This window comes from Elephantulus edwardii, unplaced genomic scaffold, assembly GCF_000299155.1.
Source record: "Elephantulus edwardii isolate Elephantulus edwardi_28Jun2011 unplaced genomic scaffold, EleEdw1.0 scaffold00192, whole genome shotgun sequence".
Lineage (NCBI taxonomy): Eukaryota > Metazoa > Chordata > Mammalia > Macroscelidea > Macroscelididae > Elephantulus > Elephantulus edwardii.
Genome location: NW_006399942.1, coordinates 3,247,237 through 3,259,793, shown reverse-complemented (window position 1 = coordinate 3,259,793; position 12,557 = coordinate 3,247,237). Strand labels below are relative to the sequence as shown.

Sequence of the window (12,557 nt, the reverse complement as noted above, 5' to 3'; positions counted from 1 at the left end):
AAAAAAGAGTTCTTTGGTATCCTAGTGGTCTAAGAATTATGCCACAATCCCAAAGGTACACAGTTCAAATCCCCCATCTATTCTGCAGGAGGATGGGAAATCTCCTCCTGTGCAATTACCTGCCTCCAAAAACTCACAGAAGGGTCAGCTCCAACTCAGCAATTCAGCGGCACAAAATAATAAAAGCTTTAACAACAGGCAGTCTTTTCCATGGACAGTCTCCTCCCCTAGGATTTACAGCATTAAAATGCCAACAGAGGGCTGCCATAAGTCAGATTCAACTTTAGTACAAGAGAGCTGGGATGTTCTTACAGCCTTAATTAAGTACACATATACAAATGCAAGCAAAAACAAAACTCTGAAAGGTTTGCTTTTTTAGAACTCAGGGCTATTTCAATTCTAAATGCATAAATATGTAATTTGCAAGATTAAAAAATTATTTTCACATGGGATACACTTTCAACATCAGTAATGCTAATAAAAATTAGATGTTTCTGGTTGTTATTGTTGTACTGGTTTCTTTCCTGATTTGCTAGATCTAGACTTATTAAGGAAATTAATAGAATTCAAGCCAGAAATTTCTAATAAGTTAAGGAAGCACCAAAAGATACCTAGACAGAGGTCTGTCTAGGGAAATACAGGGTGTGAATTTGTCTGCTGAACACTTATCTACAAGAATGCACATGGGGAAAAGATGAAATAAAAGTCTTGTCTATAATGAATGGTGTTGGTTAGACACTAATTAATGGGTTTCAATGGATGTTACAGTTTCAAATGGCCATAAAGTCAAGTATCTGTTCTTTTTTTCACCTAAGTCAGCAGGGTACATTATTTTTTCCTTTTTATTTGAGTGAAGTTTACAAATCATAATGGTTTTCATTAAATCACTCAAACACTTTTTCTTTTACATTACTGTAACTAATAAATGTCTGATCAACCTCTTTATTTTTTTAAAAAATATTTTATTTCTTTAATTTTATTATTTTTGTGTGTGTGTATCGTCAAATCAGATCTGACTGGTACTGGAGGAGATTGACCCTCCTTCTCCAGCAGAGCATCTGGTGGATTCGAACCACATACCTCTGGGATTGCAGTGCAGCTTCTCACCACTAGGCCACCAGAGCTCCCTTTCAACCTCTTATTTTAATACTATTACCTCTCCCTTCATGCAACCTATCTATTTTGCTCCCTTCTCTCTTTCCTTTCTCATTCCTGCTAACTATCCTAGAATGATTTTATTGGTGTGTAAACCTTTACTAGCTTTAAATGGTAGTCTTATACCATAAGTATGAAGCTCTGATTTCTTAGTCTGTAAGAAGTGCTACTAACCCAAAGCCACCACCTCTGATGGTTCACCACCTCTGATGGTTCAAATCCACCAGCCACTCCAGTGGAGTAAGATGGGGAATTTCCTTGTATGAGAGTTATAGCCTCCCTAAAACCCACTGGAGGGTCAGTTATGAGTTCTTTCTGACTCCACAGCAGTTAGTGAGGGATACAATAAGTATCCTTTTGTGACAGACTTAGATTACTCAAAATAATTTCCTCTAGATTCATCGATGCTGTATGTTGTTTCACATATTATTATCATTCTTTTGTATTGCATAATACTTCATTTTATGCATGTAATGTGCTTTCTTTAGCCTTCTGTGCACTGACAAACACTTGGGTCGTTTCCACTTCTATGCTATTTGTAAATAATACTGCAACAAACATCAACTCTCAACTCACTGCCCTTGAGATCACCTCATAATTAACCTTCCAGTAGGTTTTCCCTTAGGTTCTCAAGCATAATATGCCCTTGGGATGGCAATGCAACCCACTAGGCTACCAGAGCTAAACACAGGTGTAAAAATATTAGTTTCCACAGCTCTTATTTCTTTAGACTACATAGCAAGTAGTTGGATTGTTGGATCATGTTATTTCTATTACTAACTTTCATATGAGTCACCAAACAGCTTTCCACAGTGGGTGCCCTATTTTATATTACCACCAGCAGTCTATGAAAATTCCACTCACCCCACACCCTTACCAGCATTTGTTTGCTGTTTTTAAGAACTGCTATGGTTGCTGTTGTAAGAAGATATCTCGTTGTTTTGCTCTGCATTTGTCCAATAATAGTTAAGGGAGTTCTGATGGCGTAGTGGCAAGGAGTTGCACTGCCAACTCAAAGGCACATGGTTTCAATCCACCAGATGCTCCACAGGAGATAAATGGGCATTTTCCTCATAAGATTTACTGGCTCTGAAAACCTTGCTACGAGTCAGCTCTAACACGATGATACTGAACAATAGTTAATATCAGCACTCATCTGTCAGCTTGTCATACTGTTTGTGGTACCCTGCATGCAGCTATGATGCTAGAAGTTATACTGCCCATCTACCAGAGGGTTACCCATGGTTAACAGGTACCAGTTGAGCTTCTAGACTAAGAAGCAGGTCTGGTCATCCATTTCTGAAATAACAGGCCATTGAAAACTTTATAGATAATGGAAGAACACTATTGGATATAGTGCCAATAATGAGTCCCTGAAATTGGAAGGTATTTAAAATGCAAGTGGGGAAAGGGATGCCTCCTCAAAGCGGAGCCTACCATAATGATGCTTATGGAATAACACTTTACCCAATGTGGCAAGATCAAAATGAGGGAAAACATCCATTAATAATTGGAATTATGGACTGTATGAAGCTTTAATCTAAGAAAAAGGAAAGTTGTTAAAAATGAAAGGGAATGCATAAAGATCAACATTAAGGCATTGGTGAGCTGAGATGGACTGGTATTGGCCATTCTAAATCAGAAAATCATATGATCTACTATGCCAGGAATGACAAATTGAAGCAAAATGGTGCTGCACTTATTCTCAAAAAAGAGCATTTTAAGATATATCCTAAAGTACAGTGCTATGTTAGAATACTATCCATACACCTTCAAGGAAGATCTGTTAATGCAACTGTTATTCAAATATATGCCATCCTAAAATAAAAATAAAGAAATTGATGATTTCTACTTGAAGAGGGTGCAGGTGGAATGTTCTTTGGGGGCAAAAATGATGAGGCTTTGTCTGACATACTTTGGGCATGTTGTTAGGACGTGCTATTTCTTGGAGAAGGACATGATTCTGTTCCAGAAGGGTGGAGGGTCTGCGAGGAAGAGGAAAACCCTTAATCAGGTGGACTGACATGGCGACTGCTGCAATGGGCTCTTATGTATCAGGAAGTGTGAGGATGGCACAGGACAGAACAGGGTTCAGATCTTTTGTTCACAGGGTCGCACACAACTTGGCTGTACCTAACAACCGATGACAGCCACCTAAAACTGACTGAAGATACATTAATAATTGGTAACTGGAATGCATAAGTTGGAAAAAAGAAGGACTGGTAGTTGAAAAAAATGGACTAGATGACAGAAAAGAGGCTGGAGACTGAATGACAGAATTTTGTACATCAAAGATTTATTCATTACAAACACCTTTTTAAAAAAAACATTAAACAGTAACTATACACATGGACCTTACCCGAAGGGTTACATATGAGACTGAATCTATGTATGGAAAGAGATAGGAGAAAAATCTCAATATCACTAATAAAAATAGGACCAGGGGCTGACAATGGAACAGACCATCCACTACTTATATGCAATTAAAATTGATGATCTCACCCCAGTAGCACTGGCAAAGTTTAAGAGGACAACGAGTAATAAATGTTGGAGACAATGTGATGAGATAGGAACTTTTATACACTGTTGGTGGGATTGTAAAATGGTATAACCACTGTGGAAGGCAGTTTGGTGTTTCCTCAGAAAGCTGAACGTAGAAATTCCGTATGACCCAGCTATTCCACTGCTTGGAATATACTAAAAGAAAATGAGAACTGAGGATCAAACGGAGACTTGTACACCACTGTTCATAGAAGCATTATTCACCATGCTAAAACTGATGGTGAAGAAAATGAAAACAAGTTCATAAAGACCAAAATATGACCTTAAGTGTATTCAATAGAGTTAAAAAACCATCTCAAGATTTGATACACTGCACACTAATAGCAAAAAAACAAGCAAGTCGGGGGATCACCAAAAACCAAGTGAGCTGTATGACATCAAGGAGATCATTTATGAAGAAATTTAAAAAGTTATTACAAGGACAAATGAGAAAGAAAAGACCAAGACAGATTACAACAGAATCTGAAAACTGAACTGGAACAAAAATAAGCCAAAAAAATGGCAAGGAATGTTGTGGAAAGAAAGCTGACCAAAGATGTCACAGCGCAGCCTGAGAAGACAAAGCAAAGTTTTATAGTGAAATGTTCAATAAACTGGAGTTAGAAAACAAAAAAAAGCTGCACATCCTTGCCATTTCTTCAATGAAAAAAACTGAAGAACAAATTCACACCTCAAATTCCAACACTGGAAGACTCTATGGGTAAAATCTTAAATGATGCAAGAAGCACTGAAAGAAAATAGAAGGAGTTACAATAACAAAACGAATTAGGTGACACTGGACCATTCCAGGAAGCAGCATGTGATAAAGAACTAACAGTGCTAAAGACAGAAGTCCAAGCTTCCCTCAAGGCATTGACAAAAAAGGCCCCCCAGGAATTAATGAAATAATACCATTTGAGGTGGTCTTTTTTTTTTTTTTAAAGCTAGAGCAGGTTTATTAAGGAGGCTCCCAGGAGGGATTCCTTAGTCTGGAGAGAGACAGACCAAGGGAAACTGCCCATCCGAGGTGTTTTAGGAAACATATGCAACTCTAGACTCACCACTCTCTGCCAATAAGTACGGAAGACAGCTAGCTACCTGGCCAACTGGCCAGAGAGATCTATTTGTTTCCATTGCCATGAAGGGTGATACATTAGACTGTTGAAATTAATCAAACATCATTCATATCACATACAAGTAAAATCTTGCTGATGACTATTTTAAAATGGCTGGAACATTATATACACAGGGAACTGCAAGAAAATCAAGCTGAATTCAGAAGCGGTCATGGTACCAAAGGTATCACTGCTGATGTAAGATGGATCTTGGCTGAAAGTATAGAGTAACAGAAAGATATTTACTTGTATTTATTGACCATCAAAAAACATTTGACTGTGTGGATCCTAAGCAATTATGGATAACACTGAGAAGAATGGGAAACGAAGAAGCAGTTGTTTAAACAGTAAGGGCATACTGCATGGTTTAAAATCAGGAAAGGGTGTTTGTAGGTAAGGGCTGTTTTCTTTCTCCATAGCCATTCAATGTGTATACTGAGCAAATAATTTGAGAAGCTGGACTATATAAAGAAGAATGTATTATCAGGATTTGAGGAAAATTCATCAACAACTTATATTATGCAGATGACACTTACTGAAGAAGCTCCAAAACTACACTCTTCAATACAAGTATATATAGCTAGAAAGTTTTTAAAAATTTGTTCATTTCTTCTAAAATTTTCAAATTTATTGGAATATACTTTTTTAAAGTATCCTATTACTGTTATCCTTTTCATATCCATTGGTTCTGCTATGACATCATCCATTTCATTCCTTATTCAAGTTATGTACACCTTCTGTTTCTTTTCCTTTGTTAGATTTGCCAGGGGCTTTTCTATTTTATCTACCCTTCCAAACAACTAACTTCTTGTCTTATTAATTCTTTCTGTTGTTTCCCAAAATAAGTAAGATTTTAAAAATATTAACAAAAGATGACAGGAGGATGTTATTAGATGCTGTTGAGTCAACTACAACTCACAACTGCCTATGAACTATAGAATGAATCTTGTCCTATCATGCATTGTCTTCACAATCGCCACAATGCTCAATCCTACTGCTGTAGTCACTCTGTCAAACTATCTCACTGATGGTCTTCCTTTTATCCCCTAACGCACCTTTCTTCAAAGAATGGTGCCACTTGACAGTGTGCCTCAAGTAAATGGAGTGGTTTCACCATCCCTGCCTCTAAGGAGCACCTTGGTTTCACTTCCTCCAAGACAGAGCAGTTTATTCTTCTGGCATTCTATCATATATTCAATATTCTTCTCCAATACCATGATTCAGAGGCACTGATTCCTGTTCTGTTTTATTCACTGTCTAAATTACAGGTGAATATGAAGCAACTGAGAGGCAAGGGAAATACCAAGGCTTGTGTAAGGAATATCTTAAATTTTTATACTGAAACCCTTGCTCTTTAACCCTTTAAAGAGGTTCTTGAGCCTTTCCCTCCTTCTCCGGGACAGAAAAGAAGGTTCTCGAAAGGGTGCATTTGCTCAAAGGTTTGGAAGGAGGGGAAAAAATTCTGGCAGCGAGGTCACTAAGGTTGGCTTCTGGCAACTCTTCTCATGGTGGAAAGGGACCAGGAGTTGGATGTCACCGCTCTGATCTGCAGTGTGCAAGCTGGGTGCACAGATGACCCTCCCACAGACAGAGGACAACAGAGGAAAATATACCAGTGATGTGAGCAGCTGGGTCTCTCCTAACCATGGTGTTCTGTGGTCCCAAATGCATGCAGTTGGTGTTAACAGCTGGGCACTATCTATCCATAATCCGACAAGGAGCTGTGGTGGCCTTGTTCTGGGAAGAAGGTGCACCGCAATCCCAAAGGCACATGGTTCAATCCACCAGCTGTTCCTCGGGAGAAAGATGGATAATCTCCTCCCAGGCGATTAACTGCATCTGAAAATGCACTGCACGGTCAACCATGGGTAGGTTCTGACTCGATAGCACACAACAACAACAACAACAACAACAACAAAGTCCAATGGAGAGTTTCCCTGAGTCCTAATGGACACAGGGAAACGGGTCTGACATTTTAGAGTTTCAGTGGCCCAACAGTTAAGTGTTTGCTGCTGAGGAGAGCTTGGCCACTGGAAGCCACCAGCACTTTCACTGAAGAAAGACCTTGCAACGTGCTTGCTCAAGACGGCAGCTTGGCAAGCCCTCTGGGGCTGTTCTACTCCGTCACTCCGGCTTGCAAATAGGTCGGAAATCAACCCCAGGGTACCCAACACGACTCCAGCTGCGTGGCAAGCAGGAACCACCTTCCAAGGCCCCTCTTTGGCATATTAAAAACACTAATATGCTGGGCCACTTTGATGTCTGCCAAACAACAACAACAACAAAAAAGGGGTTCTTGACAGTGGATGTGTCCAAAGAGGCATGACTTTTGATTTTTCAACAGCAGCTATCATGGGTGGTGATTATGGCTCCAAGTAAAATGAAATCCTTGATAATGTCAATCTTTTCTCCACATTATGATGTTGCCTATTGGTCCACTGATGAGAATTTGCATTTTATTAAAGTTTAAGTGTACTTCATATGGAAGGCTAATTCTTTGCTTTTCTTCATAAAGCTTCAAGTCTTCTTCAGTTTTTGCACGCAAGGTCGTGTCATCTGCACAATGCAGGCTGTTGATGAAGCTTTCTCCAATCCTGATACCACATTCTTCTTTATATAGTCTAGCTTCTTGAATTATTTGATCAGTATACAGATTGAATGACAGAATTGTGTACAACCAAGCATTTTATTCATTGCAAGAATCTTTTAAAAAAACATAAATGGTGGCTATATGTATGGACTCACCTAGCAGAATACACAAGAATCAAGTTGATTATGTCTGTGAACAAGGTGGTAGAGAAAATACCAGAGGTTAAAACAAGTCCAAGAGTGGTGAGAGAGGGAGCAGAGAATAGCAAATGGATGGGAAAGAGGTAGGGAAAGGGAGAGTGCAGGGAGGTTTTTACAGAATGCTGTAAATAATGGCATTGTTGTTGCTGAGTACCATGGAATCACCCAACCCACAGCTAAACCTCTGGCAGGTTTTCAGAGGCAGTTAATCAAACAGGAAGAGATTGACCATCCTTCTCCCACCATATACAATTATATAATAGAAAATATTGTTATAAAATAAATAAATAGAATAATTAGGCTCCAACTACAAAACAGACCATCAGTTACTCAGATGCAAGTTTAAGTTATGCTGAGGAAAATGAAAGCAAGCCCACAAGAGCCAAAGTACAATCTTGAATTTATCTCACTTGAATTTAAAAACCATGAGAAGAACTGATCTGATGCAATGAACACTAATGTTCAGATCAGTTGTGGGCTAACTTCAAGGACATTATCCATGAGGAAATCAAAGACCATTAAAAAGAAGGAAAAAACCAAGAGATATCAGAAGGCACTCTGAAACATGCTCTTAATGGCAGAAAGGCTAATGGAAAAGGCAGAAATGATGAAATAAGAAAGCTGAACAAAGATTTCAAAGGGCTGTCTGAGAAGACAAAGTATTATAATGAAGTATGCAAAGATCTGAAGTTAGAAAACCAAACGAGAATAATACGCTGCACATTTTCAAGCTGAAAAGAACTGAAGAACAAAGATAAGCTTCAAGTTGCAATACTGAAGGATTCTCAGGACAAATTATTGAATGATACATGAAGCATTAAAAGAAGATGGAAGGAATACAGAGTCACTGTACTCAGAAAGATGCTGAGCCATTTAAGGAAGTAATATAAGATCAAGAATCAATGGTACTGGAGGAAGTCCAAATTTCACAGAAGGCACATGATAAAAAGGAGAGTCCAGGAAATGATAAATACCAACTAAGTTATTTCAGCAAAAAGATACAGCCTTGGGTGTGTTCATCAGTGTATGCCATGATATCTGGAAGACAGCTACTGACTAGAAGATATTTGTTTTCATTCCCAAAAATAAGGTAATCCAACAGAACATGGAAATTATCAAAGAAAATCGTTAATACTATATGCAACAAAAATCTTACTGAAGATTATTTTAAAATGACGAGACAGTACACTGAAAGAGAACTGCCAAAAATCAAAGCTGGATTCAGGAAAAGCTCTAGAACAATGGATATTATTGTTGATGTCATATGGCTCTTAGCTGAAAGCAGGGAATACCAAAAAGGTACTTAGGGTTGTGTTTTTACTGACTACGCAAAGGTATTTGGCTGTGGAGATAAAAAATCAATGATGGATAATGAATAAAGTGACAGAGAAGAAACATAACTAACAGGGAAAAAATAAGCAAATTTTAAGAACACTGTAAGATAATAAACAAAAGAGCAAGATATCCTCAATAGTCAGGTTTGGATACATTGGAGGAAGAATATGCTCTAAAATAAAGTTTATATATATGTATCAGAACATATAACCATAAGTAATCAGGAAAAGGGTAAAATATAGGGAAGGTCATAATGCTTAAGCTAAGAAATCTGGCCTGGATATACTGAAATTGGTGAAATACTTGAGAAGCTGTTAAGAAACTTCTTTACATTATAATAAACTTTCTTATTATCTAGTAATGATGAAAGAAAAAAGATGAGAAACAGGTCATAAATATGTCTTACTTTGGGCCTGCTGACATCACTGGACAGCTTTCTTCTGTACAGAAATCTGTAATGGTTCCATAGAGCATGTTGATCTGATTGAAGAAGTCCACAGCTGCAAAGCAAATATTAGTAAAACAGCGGTTAAAATAAAAATCAGATTTCCCTTTCACTCAAGAATAATCTTAGTTTACCAGTAGTTTTCTCTCAGAAAAACACACATACAATTATCACAATATTAATTGCTATGAAGTGTCTCTGTTTATCAAGATATATGATTGTTGTTGTTATGTGTCATCGAGTCATCTGTGACTCATAGTGACCCCATGTACAACAGCCCTAAATCCTGCTCTAACCCTTGCCAATCATATTGTCTCCGACACACCTATCCCCATTATCCCAGTCACTGAATCAATCCATCTCATCGACGGTCTTTCTCTCCTGCACTGTCCCTCTACCCTCCCAAGCATGACATCCCTCTCTAAGCACTGATTCCAGCTTGCAACATGTCCAAAGTATGTCAGATGAAGCTTCGGAATCCTTGCCTCCAAGGAGCTGCCTGGCTTCACCCTGTCCAGGACAAACTTGTTTGCTCTCCTAGTAGTCCACGTTATATGCAATACCCTTTTCCAGCACCACAGCTCAAAGGCATCAACTCTCCTTCTAACATTCCTAGTCATTGTCCAGCTAGCTCTCTGATGCATAGCAAGTTAATACAAAGACCATGGCCTGTATCAGGCACACCTTGGTCTCCAAACTGACATCAATGCTCTTCAGTACTCTGGTGAGGTCTCGGACAGCAGACTTTCCCAATGCAATTAGTCTTTTAATTTCTTGGCTGCTGGTACCCAGAGTGTTGATTGTAAAGCCAAGCAAACTGAAGCTGTCAACAATCTCAATCTCTTCACCATCTATCATGATGTGGCCAATCTACCCAGTGGTGAGAAGTTTTGTTTTCTTGATGTTGAGCTTCAATCCATATTGACGGATGTAGTCCCTGACCTTCTGCAGAAAGCGTTTCAGGTCCTCCTCATTTCAGCAAGCAGGTTATGCATCATTTGCATAATGCAGATTGTTGATGAGTCTACCTCTGATTGTGATGCCACATTTCTCCTCATAGAGCCCAGCCTCCTGGATAATCTGTTTCACATATAGGTTGAAAAGATATGGAGATAGGACACATCCTTGATGCACATCCTTCCCAATTTTTTCAGTTTCTCCCCTTTAGTCCCTAAACCAGCATCTTATAGTGTGGGTCTACTTATACAGTTCTATATCAACTTCTAGAATATTTGTCAAAGGGGGGAGGGAAAGACACTGGCCAGCACCATCTTTGGATATTAAGGAAGGGGAAGGGGAGAAAGTCAGTTCTCAGAACAAATTGGTAGGTTTTGATCTAATCACCAGGCTCTTTCAATTCTTTTTCTTCCATGCTTCTTCAATGTGCTTGCCCTTTTCTCATAAACTATAGTTTAGCAACCTTTGTGCCTCTCAATTCTTTGTTGGTATACACTTTTTGTGTCAGGTTTTCTTTTGACATTTTACTGAAGTTGTTTTCTTCTATTGCTTTCTGAAGCACTTCTTTCTCATACTCTGATTTCTCAGCAAGCTGCTTCAAGATCCCTTCTTCATGAGGCTTGAGTCTCTACAGCTTCTAACTTCTTCTGAATTTCCTCCAGAGAAAAATCTTTCTTCTTTGGAGGGGAAAAGGGTAATTCTGAAACAAGTTCTTTTGCCAGTGGGCTTAGGATCAACTCAAAAGCCTGGCTTTATGTGTGTTTCTCGAGCTCTTTCAGGTGGATGTCAGAAGGAGTCATGGTGACTAGAAGACAAGAGACTGGCAATGTATTTTATGCCAACTCACTGGTAAGGAAAATCCTGCTAAGTCCAGGCTGCCTGGCGACACTTTCTCCCAAAAGTTTTTAGTATGGTGTTCCCACAGTGTCCAAATCACGTAACATCCAACATATATAATGAACACTGTTGTTGTTAGGTGCTCCTAAGTACAACTCATAGTAACTGTATGAGCAATAGATATGAATCTTGTCATATCCTGTGCCATCTTCAACAATCTCTGATACACTTGAGCCCACTGTGGCAGTCTCTCTGAGTCCATCTGGTTGAAGGTCTTCCTCTCTTTCACAGTCCCTCTACCTTTCCAAGCACAATATTCTTCTCCTGAGAACAGCCTTTTCTATCAACATGCCCAAAGTATGTAAGACGAAGCTTTGCCACCCTTGCCTCCAGAAGTACTCCGGCTGTAGCATCTCCAAGACATAGCTGTTCTTTTGGTAGTCCATGGGATATTCAGCACTCTTCTCCAAAACCACGGTTCAAAGGTATCAATTTTTCTTCTCTCATTTTCATTGTCCAGTTCTCACCAGCAGAGCAAGTGACTTGAAAAGACCATGGTATGAATCAGGTGCACCTTAATCTTCAAACTAGTATCACTGCTGTTCCTCAATACTTTGAAGAGGTCCCTGACTGCAGACTTTTCCAATGCAGTATGTCTCCTGAGCTTCTGACTGCTGGTACCAAGTGTACTGATTGTGGATCCATGTAAGATGAAGTTGTTGATAGTTTCAATCTTTTCTCCACCTATTATGTCACCTATCAGTCCAGTGGTGAGTGCTTGTGGTTTCTTGATGTTGAGATGCAATTCATATTGAATGCTGCAGCATTTGATCTTCTGCATCAAGTTTTACAAGTCCTCCTCACTTTCAACAAGGGAGGTTATGTTATCAGCATTATGAAGTTTACTGATGAACCTTCCTCCAATCCTGATGACACATTCCTCTTTCACAGAGTCTAGTTTCTTGAAAATTCTGCTCAGCATACAGGTTGAATAGGTATAGTGAAAGGATACAACTCTGATGCACACCTTTCTTAATTTTAGACTATGTGGAGGGACAGTGCAGGAAAGGAAGACCACAGATGAGATGGACTGATATAGTCACTGCAGCAATAGGGGTTGGTGTGTCGGAATTAGTAAGACTAGCTCAGGACAGGACAGGATTGAGAACTGCTGTGCATAGGGTCGCAGGTGACTCAACAGCACATAGCAACAGTGATCCCTTACTCTGTTCTCACAACTTCTTGGTCTAGGTTATAGGTTGCACATGAAACAATTAAATGTTCTAGGATTCCCATTCTTCTTACTGTTAGCCATAATTTGCTATGATACAGTATAAAAAAAAGTCTTTGTACAGTAAGTAAAACACAAAAAAGGCACTCTT

At 39.0% G+C, this 12,557-nt stretch overlaps 1 protein-coding gene across 1 annotated transcript in view; it reads right to left on the bottom strand.

Moving 5' to 3' along the window:
- Positions 1 to 12,557, bottom strand: part of MOB1B (MOB kinase activator 1B) — a 38,833-nt gene that overhangs the window by 8,461 nt on the left and 17,815 nt on the right. Inside the window, exon 3 of the mRNA XM_006896848.1 lies at positions 9,343 to 9,436. Within this exon, the coding sequence (XP_006896910.1) occupies positions 9,343 to 9,436 (94 nt within the window). The remainder of the gene's footprint in view (positions 1 to 9,342; positions 9,437 to 12,557) is intronic.